Source organism: Myxocyprinus asiaticus, chromosome 15 (genome assembly GCF_019703515.2).
Source record: "Myxocyprinus asiaticus isolate MX2 ecotype Aquarium Trade chromosome 15, UBuf_Myxa_2, whole genome shotgun sequence".
Lineage (NCBI taxonomy): Eukaryota > Metazoa > Chordata > Actinopteri > Cypriniformes > Catostomidae > Myxocyprinus > Myxocyprinus asiaticus.
This window is the reverse complement of record NC_059358.1, coordinates 23,626,666-23,639,260: the sequence shown is the minus strand read 5'-3', so window position 1 is coordinate 23,639,260 and position 12,595 is coordinate 23,626,666. Positions and strand designations below refer to the sequence as shown.

The following is a 12,595-nucleotide window of genomic DNA, read 5'->3' as shown; positions in this document are numbered from 1 at the left end:
GATCAATAAATGCTCTACAAGTTTTGTTCATTGTTTCATGTTAACTATTGTGTTCAATTTATGTTATTGTAAAGAGTTACCAGCATATAAATGACTGACATTATTTAAATAAATGTCAGCGGTAGATTTAATTACTGTCTTACTGTGAAGATTTCGTTTAGTCTCTAAATTGTAATACAAAAGCACACACATTTTTCTTAATCAGGATAAAAGATATATATATATGTTACAAGTTACAAGTGTGCAGAGAGAGATATAGATAGAGAGAGAGAGAGAGAGAGAGAGAGAGAGAGCAAAAGGGAAAGTCCCTTTTAATACCCTGTAAACCTCAGTGCAAGGTATGTTAAGAAACAATCCAGAGTGTGAGGGGGTCATGTGACTTCTCGGAACGAGTAAACTAAAGTTCATACACATGCAGCTATAATTGTGTTTGCACACACTCATACTAGTATAAAATATAAACACTTCTGTAAACTGAATTCACTTGCAGGCCATGCAAACAGAAATATCAGTTGTGGTCTTGCTTGACTGATAATGCACACGCAACACCTATCATAAACACAATTTGCCATGCATCCAGTCACCCGTACACCCTATAAGATTCTTCTCATTTGCATTTCAAATGTCAGTGCCAGTGCTGGTCATGACAGACATGTGGGAGGACAATATGTTTTACAAAAGAGGAGAGCAGAACTGCAGGGATGGTGATACAAGTAATTCCTGCACGAACGATTTCTAGAGATACAGACAGCGATGTACAGTAGTAATAATGATAGCAGTAGTAACACATTTTTCAGTACTATGCCAGTCAGCTGAGAATCTAACTGCTCTTCTAAAATTTATTTTTTTTGCATTATTCACTTTGTTTTGCTTACTAATCTCAAGATTGGTCTTGAAATACCTTGAAACCCAAACAAATGCTGCAAACTGAATGTCACACAAAATCTATCAATCCAAGCTTCAAAGCTATGCTAATATGCAGTTCACATTTCGGTGGAAATTAAAATTGAAGACAGGATATAACACAAAAGTTAACCTCAACAATCTGACAGAAAAAAAAAATTCAGCCCGCAGCTAAGACATACGCGCAGCTTCTGGTAACTGCCTGATGCCTGTGAATGTACACGCATGTAAGTCTCTGTGTGAAAGAGTGTGTCTGTACGTCAAGTGAAACCTAAACATGAATTTGAGGTGATTTTTGAGGTCTAGCTAGACATGCAATGGCAGTAATTAATGGTGAGAATGGTGGAAGAATGTGTTAACACAACCAGAAGAGGACAAGAACAGGATGTGAAAGCCTGGGAACAGTCCGACAGGTCTGTGCACTCACAGTGCCACTGACACATGGGAGCACAAAAGCAGAGGACAGAGGTTGCATGTGTTGTTGCAGCCATGTGGTGAGTGCAAGAGGGCAAGCCAGCAGCTTCATAATCAATTTACAGCGTTTGCCTGCTTGTTTGAATTTGTGTTTGTTTACACCTTACCTGTCGTAGGTTATTGAAAATGTCTAGGTCTCTGTGGGCCTGCCGATATATTTCAATAAGCCAGACAACCAATGCTCCGTTCTCCTTAACCACAGCAATGTGAAGAGGCCTGCAAATACATGAACATAGACAAAGATGCATAAACACATGAATCGTTCACCGTCACTTTCGTACTTCAAAGCAACATGCACATTCCTGTAAGCCACATAAAAAATAACAACTGATTCATAAATCCTTCAGGGTGCATCAGTCAAAACATTCTGCCTCAGCCAGGAACAATGTTAGCCTTGGTCACCATACACTTTCATAGTATAAAAAATAGATGCAATGAAAGTGAATGGTGACCGAGGCTAACATTCTGCCTAACATCTGTTTTTGTGTTCCATGGAAGGAAGAAAGAAAGTCATAGAAGGTTTGGATCAATACAAGTGTGAGTAACTGATGACATATTTTTCATTTTTGGGTGAACTATCAATCAATTCACAGCATTTGCCTGTTTGTTTGAGTTTGTGTTTGTTTACACCTTATTTGTCATAGGTTATTGAAAATGTCCAGGTCTTTAAGGGCCTGCTGATAAATTTCAATAAGCCAGGTAACCAATGCACCGTTCTCCTTCACCATAGCAATTGGAAGAGGCCTTTTTTCTTTAACTTAACTGTAGCACTCTCTACTTGTGGATAGTTTTTAAGTACATGTAAATCCACCTATATTTTTTGTCCACCAGTTCATAAACTAGTAACATTACATTTCATAGGGATGCATTGTGACTTCAGGAGGAAGAGAAGCTTCAACCAAATAAATCTAGTTTGAATGAATACGGGGTTGGTAAACACCCTTTTTCCTTTTTATAAATGGGCCAAACAAAGTCCACCAAGGGTTTAAAAGGGTTCACTGGGTGACCCTTTAGCTGACTGAGTGACTACAGGTTTGTGAAACAATTATATGTATGACTCATCTTGTACACAGTGGCTTTAAAAGCAACCTCTAAGCAATGTCGGTGAGTACAGGGAAATGCTTATCTCCCTATCATTTCACAGAAAACCAGTGTGAGGTGAGAGCATTGAAGCTAAAGTTTGGGAACAGGAAGAAAACAGTGTGTGTGAGAGAGAGAGAGAGAGAGAGAGGGACTCTTCTTGAAAAGGTTTTAAGTAATTTTTTTTTTCTCTAAATCTGCTTCCAGTAACAGCTACTTTGGTTTGAAGTCACTTCCTGCCCTCAGGGACAATGGCACCATTCTTTCTGTTTTAATTATCATTATATTTACTGTTGCATTAGGGGCTTTCTGTGCTTTTCAGACACCTCTATCAGAACTTCCCATGAAACCCTGAGAAAATTCTACAAAGAAGAAACATGCACTGGCTTCAAACACACTTACAATATTTTTATCAAAAAGGGGGCCGAAGCCTTACAAGACCTATTTAAATTGTCCAACAAACTCCATTTCCATACATAACATACTGACTGACCATTACTATTCAAAACAATGCTAGAACAAAGTGATTAATACTCAATAATTGCAAAAGGCAGATTTATTAAAATTCATAAAAACTGACTTTGGACCATAGAAGTAATGTTGAAGTATGTGAAGCATTGGTGAGCATGCAGAAGTCATCAAGATAAAAGATCAAATCAAGATCAAATTTATCTGCATTAATGTGACATTAAAATAGACAGAACCAGCACTCTTAAGGCTAGTTCATACAATGGAACAAGCCAAAATTATTCTACTGAATGAACTAAATCACCCCAGGCTGCATTTATTCTAAGCGCAACGTTGTTTTAAAAATAGCACAGTGTAACACATTTTGTTTTGTTTTTTTTGGTTCCTGGGTAGTAAGTGTTATTTCTTAATTGCTTATGCCTCAGAAGTATAGAAAATGGGTATTATTCCCCACAAACTTTGCTTTTGTGACCAGGACAGTGATATTTTGAAATGTACCTATTTTCAATGAGAAAGCGGGCAAATTTGTGTCTTTTCATTCACATAAAGTCAGAAAAAAACAACATATGAATCCAAATGAACATGTATTCATACTAAAGTAATACAAAAATGACTACAAAAGTCAGATTTTCGAGATTTACGATTATATTGTAAATCCAGTATATCCTGATGATAGCACTCGCCTTGCTCCTCCGTGTACGCTCCCATGTTCTCCTTGAATTTATCAAGATGAGCATCAAGGATATGGACTTTGAGGGATTTCAGAGGTGAAGCTGAGGAGAGAAACCCGTACTACCCCAACCAAAAAGACCTCAAAGACTTGATTAGAGATCTTGGTCTCACCAAGTCCAGTGCCGAGCTTTTGACATCTAGTCTCAAGCAGTGGAACTTGTTGGATGAAAGTGTGCAAGTCGCAGATCAGAGGAAGCGTCACCAACCTTTTTCCAGCTTCTTCACCCGTCAAGATGGGCTCTGCTTCTGCCACAATATGACCAGCCTGTTCGAGGCAATCGGAATCACCTGTAACCAGAATGAGTGGCTTCATTGACAGCTCATCCAGGAGCCTCAAAGCCGTGCTGCTCCATAATGGTAACAAGTACCCATCTCTTCCCCTGGCTCACTCGGTGCACCTCAAAGAGGATTACAACAGCATCAAGACCTTGCTGGACTCCTTGAAGTATAATGAGTACGGCTGGGAGGTCATAGGAGACTTCAAAATAGTGGCATTCCTGATGGGTCTCCAAGGCGGTTTTACCAAGTTTCCCTGCTATCTTTGCCTTTGGGACAGCAGGGACACCAAGGCATGCTACCACAGGTGGAACTGGCCACAGCGGACTGAGTTCTCTGTGGGGAGGAACAACATCAAGTGGGAGCCACTGGTGGACCCCCGGAGGGTGCTGATGCCACCACTGCACATCAAATTGGGCCTTATTAAACAATTTGTCAGAGCTCTAAATAAGGAGTCGTCAGCCTTCAAGTACCTTCAAGACTTTTGCCCTAAGCTGTCTGAGGCAAAGGTCATAGCCAGTGTCTTTGACGGACCACAGATAAAGAAGATCCTGGAGTGCAATGAATTCCCCAAGAAGCTCACTAGTAAGGAGAAAGCAGCTTGGAACATCTTTGTCACAGTGGTTCGGGGCTTCCTGGGCAATCACAAGGCCAAAAACTATGTGGAGCTGGTTGAGACTCTGGTGAAGAACTATGGCACAATGGGCTGTAGGATGTCCCTCAAAGTCTATATCCTTGATGCTCATCTTGACAAATTCAAGGAGAACATGGGAGCGTACTCGGAGGAGCAAGGCGAGCGCTTCCATCAGGATATACTGGACTTTGAACACCACTACCAAGGACAGTATAACATGATGGGAGACTACATTTGGTGGCTGATTCGTGAAAGTGATTTACAGTATAATCGTAAATCTTGAAAAACTACTCACTTCTAAATCATTTGTAGACATTTTTGTTAATGTTAATTTGGATTCATATGTTTTTTTTTTTTTCTGATTTTATGTGAAAAGACACAAATTCGCCCATTTTCTCATTGGAAATAGGTCAATTTCAAAATATCACTGTCCTGGTCACAAAAACAATGTTTGTGGGGAATAATAGCCATTATACTTTTGAGGCATGAGCAATTGGGAAAACACTTACTACCCAGGAACAAAAATTGTGTTACCTAGTGTAGTTTGTTGAGGGTGACATCACTGAAGGTTGTCAACCTATCAGGTGGTAAGCTGTCCCTGTTGTTACCTTGTTTTTACAAAAGCCTTGGAGAGACGGGCTTCAATGGTATCCATTTATTATTCTTAAGATCTCTTTAGCTGGCATGTGTAATTGTAAGTAAAGAATGCCATGTCCAAACCACCTCTTCAATTAGCCAAGTTTTTCTCGGTCAAGAATTTCAGGGATGTGTTAGAACAGGAAAAATTACACCAAACAAACACCTTAGCAGAACAAAAATGTCAGTGAACAATTTTTAGGTGAACTAAAAGAAGATAGAACTAAAGCAAGAACTAAAAGTGCTGTTGTGATTGCCTCATGTGGGTTATTCCTTTGTAGCAATGTGTTGGGAAGGCCAAAAATCAAATGACACAAACTGTATATAAGCAGGGCTGCCTATAAAGGGGGAAAAAGGGGACGGCTTTCAGGGGCCCATCTAATGGAGGGGGTATTGTATTTCTACAATACTTATATCAAGTCTTGACCAAGCTAAAGGTAACCTAACCACCCAAGATGTATTATAAGCACCTGAGCTGGGAATATGGTTTTTTCATTTAAAAAAGACATCTATTTTTTTTTAAGATTATCTGTATGTATGTCAACAGTTTGGGCATACAAAATACGTTAGTCTGACATCTGCCTTCCTAAAATATGACTTTCTGTTTGGTTTTGACCTGCCCATAGAAAATGAACTGCCAAGTCACAATTTCTCTGTTCCTTGATTTTGAGTGAGAAAAGCAGAAGAGATTACTAGTAGCTTAATTCTGTCTTTATTAGCCTTCTTTCCTGTAAGTTAGCTCAATGCCTGTGTAATCCAGGAAATCTCTTGCTTTTTCTGTCCTGCAGTCATGACCACGATGTGGCATGGGGGGCGTGGTCATGTGTCGGTCTGCGGGAGAGGGAGAGTGGTAAGGATCATCACCTGGGTTATGATTATTCTAACACCTGTCTCTGAATATAGTGATGGCGGAGGGAGACCTGAAAAGGCATGCCAGAGTGTAAGAGTGGGGACAGAGCACCAGGGACAAGCAAGAGAACCCTAAAGCAATACAAAAATCCTTTTTGTTAAGTTGGCTATAAGCAGTGACATTGTATAGAAATAAAGAGACTGAACTAAACTGTTCGCTGTCTCCCGACTCCTCCATTGCCCACGAACATAGAGCTTTTCACAGTGGTGCCGAAAACCTGGCTTTGGAGGAGTACGCCGTTATGGTGTCCTCACCGCTGGGCGAAGTCTTCAAAACCCTCGCCAGCATCCAGCAGATTCAACACCAGGCCCTCATGGACATATGCCTGGAGCAGGAACAGCGTTTCCAAGCCCTGCTCCAGGCACAAGCAGAGGACCGGCAGGTGCTCCGGAGCCTGATCGCCAGAGAGGGGGCTGGCGCTGCAACCTCCCCGGAAACTACCCCACCCGCAGCCCTAATGAAGATAGGGCCAGATGACGACCCGGAGGCCTTCCTGGATCTCTTTGAAAAGACGCCGGAGGTCTGGAAGTGGCCTCCCGACCAGTGGGCGGCCCGTCTATGACCCTTACCCTCTGGGGAGGCGCAGCTGGTGGCACAACAACTTCCCGCTGCCAGCCTCCTGAATTTATCAACACCTGAAGAAGGCCATCCAGCAATGGGTCGGATGTAGCCCCGAACAGAGCCATCAGTTCTTCCGGTCTTTGAGTTTCGGGAAGCATGGCCGCCCGTTCGCTTTTGCCCAAAAGCTCTGGGATGCCTGCTGGAAATGGTTGCTGGTGGAGGGAACCCGCGACGCCGTGGATGTTGTCGACCTGGTGGTACTGGAACAGTTCGTCGCCCAGCTTCTGCGAGATATGTCCAAGTGGGTCCAGTGCCACCACCCGGCATTGCTGGAGGAGGCCGTCTAGCTGGCAGAGGACTACATGGCGGCGTTTCCAGGAGGCAGCGATCCAGTTTTTTTTCTTTTCCCTCTTCCCTCTCTGTTCTCTCTCCAACCCCTGTGTCTCATGTTCCTTCCCCCTCCCCACCACCCCGTCCCGCCCAGTTCCAGCTCCCCGGAAGTGGGGAGGAGCCCCGCCCAAACCCCATCCCCGGTCCAGGGGACCCCTCCCCTTGTCTGTCCCTCCAAATCCCCCTGTCTCGCTCCGCTATCCCCCCAGGTTGGCGAGACTGCCCCCACGAGTGCGGAATGAAGGCCTGGGCCGGTCTGCTGGAGCTGTGGGGAAGCCGGATATAGTCAGGATTGTTGTCCGGTGATGGAGGTTGGGACACTGGTCTGGATCCCCGACGCTCCACAGGCCGCCCCCGATCGAGCAGGGGCGTATCGGATACCGGTAAGAGTAAAAGGGGGTACACATCAAGCTTTGGTAGATTCGGTTTGTTCTCAAACCTCTATCCACCAACGCTTGGTGCAAGGTGGGGCATTGGATAGGAATAGAGACTGACCTTGAATTGTTTGCTGTTTCCTGACTCCTCCATTGCCCATGAACATAGAGCTTTTCACACATGACTTCAGTCATTCTGACATGATCTGATTTTTTATCGAGTTTTAAAGTGTTTTTATTGAGTTTTAGGATTGTATGTTTACATGGCAAGTGTGACTGTGTCACTGTGCAAAAGCTACATTGAAGGCATGTGGAGAACAGTATTTATCAAACATTTCTGTCATTTTAGATGTTAAAGGAAAATCAATACAAGTTAAGCTCGATCGATAGCATTTGCTTTAAAAAAAGAAGAAGCAAAAATCGAGGTTACAGTGAAGCACTTACAATGGAAGTGAATGTGGCCAATTTTTGGAGGGTTAAAACACAGAAATGTGAAGCTTATAAGTTTATTAAATCACTTACATAATTCTTCTGTTAAAACTCATGTATTATTTGAACTGTAAAGTTGTCTAAATCATCATATTTACAGTCATTTTAGGGTTTTAGGGTTTGTTGACATTACATCGTCATGGTAACGAAGTTGTAAAATTGTCTATAACTTTACACAGAAAAGGTTAGTAAGGGATTTTATCACACTAAAATCATGTTTACACGCATATCGTTTATGTCTTGTGGCTATACAGTTTGAAAAATTGGCCATATTCACTTCCATTGTAAGTGCCTCACTGTCACCCGGATTTTTGCTTTTTTTAAAGAAAAGGAGGGGCAAGTCAAAATAAATTTTGTGGTAATCAACATTATGCCACAAATGCTGTTGATTGAGCTTAACTTGTATTGAACCCAAAATATTCCTTTAATTTAACTCTGTGAATAGTTGGTGGATTGAAAACTATTTGCGTCAAACATAAACTAAATGCAGAGCTGCACAATATGGACAAATCCGTCACATCTGAGTCTCTGAGTAATGCAGTTGTGGTACAATTTGTAATATAGCACACAGAAAAAAAAACTGATTTGCTTGGGATTTGTTCACATAGCAGTAATTATCTTTACTCTGAAATTCTCTCAATTGTCTTAATTTTCAGATAATCTGTTACCTAAAAAGGTCTGCAACTCAAAGAGCCACTTGAGTATATTTCACAACATTTTGTGGCTGACAAGGGAAATCCAACATTTCATACTTTTTGCTTTGGATAAACAGACCCATCATAAACACTTTTCCTCGTCACTTCTCATATGCATTTCTTAATTCAGTCATCTTTGGTTTTGCTGTCACTTACAGTATACTGCAGGTTAGAATACAGTCTCTCTTACTCTCTCTTTCTTTTCGACAGATGAAACTCTCTAGGTTCCTGGAAGTGACTGAGAGTTTGTTAGACCGCAAACCCAGATAAGGCTTGGGCTGAGACTGACGTAGGAACCTGTACATCATTAGAATGAGATGAACTGCTTTTTGGCAGGGCAGTGGCGCATGTGTGGCATCCTGTACAGCCCAGAAACACAAACCCCTAACATCCCCTGCGGCACATACCTACTGCTGCCACTGTAGCAAACAAACTCATAGATACATGAAATAAACATAACTCCTGCAGAAATTGTTACAGTAATTGCAGAGGCTAAAAAATCCATGCAAGCAAGGTGAGAGTGAAGGTATCTCTGTGTCAAAGCACCCCTTTCTGTGCATTGTCTTGAGAGCTGAAGACTGAAGATTGAAGGCTGAAGCCTTCACAATACACTGCACCCAATGATTCTGCTCGCCTTAACGGCTGTGCATTGTTACCTTGTCAACAACTGCATCTCCTGCTGAAAGCTTTTAAACGCTGGGCCCCATGGGAATTGTAGGCTGGGCCCCATGGGAGTTGTAGGCCCCTGGGCTTCAGCCCGTATAAGCCTGTGCATTAATGTGCCCCTGCATATAACATGGGAAAACAAACTAATGTTGTTTGCATCCTCCAAAAGTCAAAGCAATTGCTATTCTTTTATATAAAAGCGTAATTGACCTATAATGCTATAGAGGTCTTCAGACTTTAAAAGAGGAGTAAAGAGTATGTGTATCAAAAATGGGGTGTAGAAATGGCACAGGAATATAAGCATATTAAGCAGACAGAAACAAGGGGAGAGAGACTGATAAGCAACAGAGAAAAAGCGGTAAAAGAGGAAGTGAGGAGCGGATGTTTGGGTTTTTGAGCCCCATTCACTTTAAACACACAAAGCAGAGAAAAATATGAAAGGGCGTGCGATAGAGAGAAAGACACCTGAGAAAACCGCAGTCACACAACAGACTCGCACTAACACCAGGCTTTCCCGAAAGTGAGGGTCTGTTAAGCGTTGAGAAAAAAACAAGGTGAGAGCACGAGACGCCCATTGACGCAAGAGCCAGGAGAGAGTACAGAAAAGGGGGAGGCAGTGTGTCAGTGTGTGTGTGTGTGTGTGTGTGTGTGTGTGTGTGTGTGTGTGTGTGTATGTGTGTGTGTGTGTGTGTGTGTGTTTCTGAGTGTTTGCAGGTTATGTCTATATGTGTGTTGTTTGTGTAAATGCAGTTGAGAGTTATACTGGTAAAAGGTATATTGGCAGATTTACAGTACATGCAAAAAGTAGACAGAAGCCAGGAAATAGGGATTGACAGGAAGTTAAAACTTTGTTAACAGCCTATCAGTTCAGGGAAAACAGCATTTTCAGCAAACAAAATAACAATAAAACTAAAAATGTTATTGGGTAAAACTGTGAAATTCATGTGGGTTAAGCTATACCTAGTAAGATATGTCAAATAAATTAATAGCTAGTAAAGGTATCCATTGAAATTTCAGTGATCCACATACTACCACAATTCTCCTGAACTGAATCTGGATTATTTGCTTACTAAGCATTACTAAACCTTGCTGACTAAACCTTGATATCAACAGCAGGTGTCATTTTTGGAGAAGTTTCGCTTGCACGAGAAGTGATATTTTCATACTGAGTGAAAAGTTTAGGTATTACAGTAATACAGTAAATGTGTTTGTGCTAGTGCCAAGCCTGAGGAAGCAAGCATGTGTTCATCTCTTGCAACATGTTGACCAGCCATCCTCATAGAAGAATCCCCGAGAAACAGCGGCAGATAAAAGAGTGCAAAGCAGTTTCTCTCACTTACTCTTACTCATACCCAAAAGACAAACTCTCTCTCTCTCTCTCTCTCTCTCCCAATCTTGTAAAGATCAGCAGAACATGCTGAATCTCTGTCTCTCCCTCATTTACACAAATTCTTTCCTACTGTGTTGCTGAGAGACAGTGTAAATCACCAGACAAGATGATCTTGGGTGATCAAGAAGTGAAATGGCAGAGAAGAATGTACTGGATAGTGAATTTAATAAATGGTCTGATCTGCTCTTCTTATTTGATGGATATCAAATGGGAAATGATGTGTAGATAATATGTTGTTTCACCATAATCAATGCAATGATTGAAATACAATGTGTCATGAAATGACTTTGAAACTTCCAAGTGTAAAATACTCACGTGTCACCGTCTTCATCTTGGCATGTTGCTGCAACGATATCTTCCAGCAGCCGATCTGTGCTCTCTGGTGGAAGAGGAGGAGGCGAGAGAGTGGGAACTGGCATGGCATTGGGTTTATGTGGACTGGTGTACTGCTGAGACCACTGGAAATATGGATAGCCTATGACTTTAGGGGAAAACAAATATTAGCATTCACAAAACAAAACAACCATGTGTCTCCAACCAATAAATTAGCCTCAGTCACCATTTACTTTTATGGTATGGAACACAGAAGCATTGAAATTGAATGATGACTGAGGCTAACATTCTGCCTAACATCTTTTATATTCCACTGAAGAAAGTAAGTCATATGGGTTTGGAACAACATGAGGGTGGGTAAATGACAGAATTTCCAGACCGTTCCTTTAACTAAAACAATTAACCTAATTTGGGACATTCTAACATGGCTTAATGTACTAAGATGGTGATACTGGAAGACCAAATTTGCTATAATTCACTTGATTTAAAAAATTTCTGACTTTAGGCTATAAAGTGGATTGCACTCCATTTCTCCATGTTAATGGGATTTCTAAAAAATATATTTTGGCCCTCTTTAGAATCTGTATAGAAATCCTGCATTGCTTCTGCCTGATGTCATACTTACAATAATTATAATAATAATAACAATTCTAATTCTAATTATTATCATCATCATCATCATCATCATCATCATTACCAAGAAAGCCATGTCAATGTACCTTGAAAGATGAATGTAATGAATGAATGCCACTTACAATGTCATACTATTACAGCTCTGTTTCATAAACAATCTGAATGAAAAACAAAAAACTGAATGACAGGATCTGTTGTATTGTTGAGCAAAGAGCTAAACAATGACGCATAATGTGGCAGTTTTCAACAGAATTATGTAGATTATTATTCAGAAGTTGGCCATGGTAACCCACTGACACGTTTTGTATATGCTACTGAACCAAACATCCTGCTGATTAGCTCAACCGTTTCACACTGACTGTGGTCAAAGTCTTTCTAGCAAGTCAGTCCACTGTTGGCCATCTTTGGAATGCTCTCGGGAGGCTATTTCCAGCTCCTATCTACTTGAATGGAGAAAGACCAAAAATGGTTGGTCAAGATTACGATCAAAGAACAGTGCATAAAACAGCAATAAAATCTGACAATACTGGAATCATAAATTGTGATTCTTTACCTCATATTATGCAAAAAAATGCAATTTTCCTGGATTGTATAGCTAATGCGCATCAGGGGCAGAGCAAGGGGGTGGCCAGGCTTCGGTCCATGGTGGCCACTGCCACCCCTGGCCACTCCCTAGCTCAGCCCCTGATAAGCATTAGCTATGATTCCCCCATTGGCCACCCCACTCGCAATTTCTGTTTTGGTCATTTTTTGTCTTGGGCACAATTTAGTTAGTCTTTCTACACCAGTGGTTCTCTACGGGGGCGGTACCGCCTCCCCCGCCCAGTAGGTATTTAAAGGATGCCAGGTGACGCTGAGAGCAAATTAGTAGAGAAGGGTCATTAGGTTACAAATGGGGGGCGCTTATCAATCATGTTAATCAAATCTATGGTCAAATTCCTGTTTGCATTA

At 41.5% G+C, this 12,595-nt stretch overlaps 1 protein-coding gene across 3 annotated transcripts in view; it reads right to left on the bottom strand.

Annotated features, from left to right (window-relative positions):
- LOC127452868 (B-cell lymphoma 3 protein homolog) overlaps positions 1-12,595 on the bottom strand; it is a 32,521-nt gene that overhangs the window by 7,519 nt on the left and 12,407 nt on the right. For all 3 annotated transcript variants that reach the window (XM_051718684.1, XM_051718683.1, XM_051718682.1), the window contains 2 exons: positions 10,994-11,159; positions 1,485-1,593 (listed from right to left, as the gene is read on the bottom strand). In XM_051718684.1, the coding sequence (XP_051574644.1) occupies positions 1,485-1,593; positions 10,994-11,159 (275 nt within the window). The remainder of the gene's footprint in view (positions 1-1,484; positions 1,594-10,993; positions 11,160-12,595) is intronic.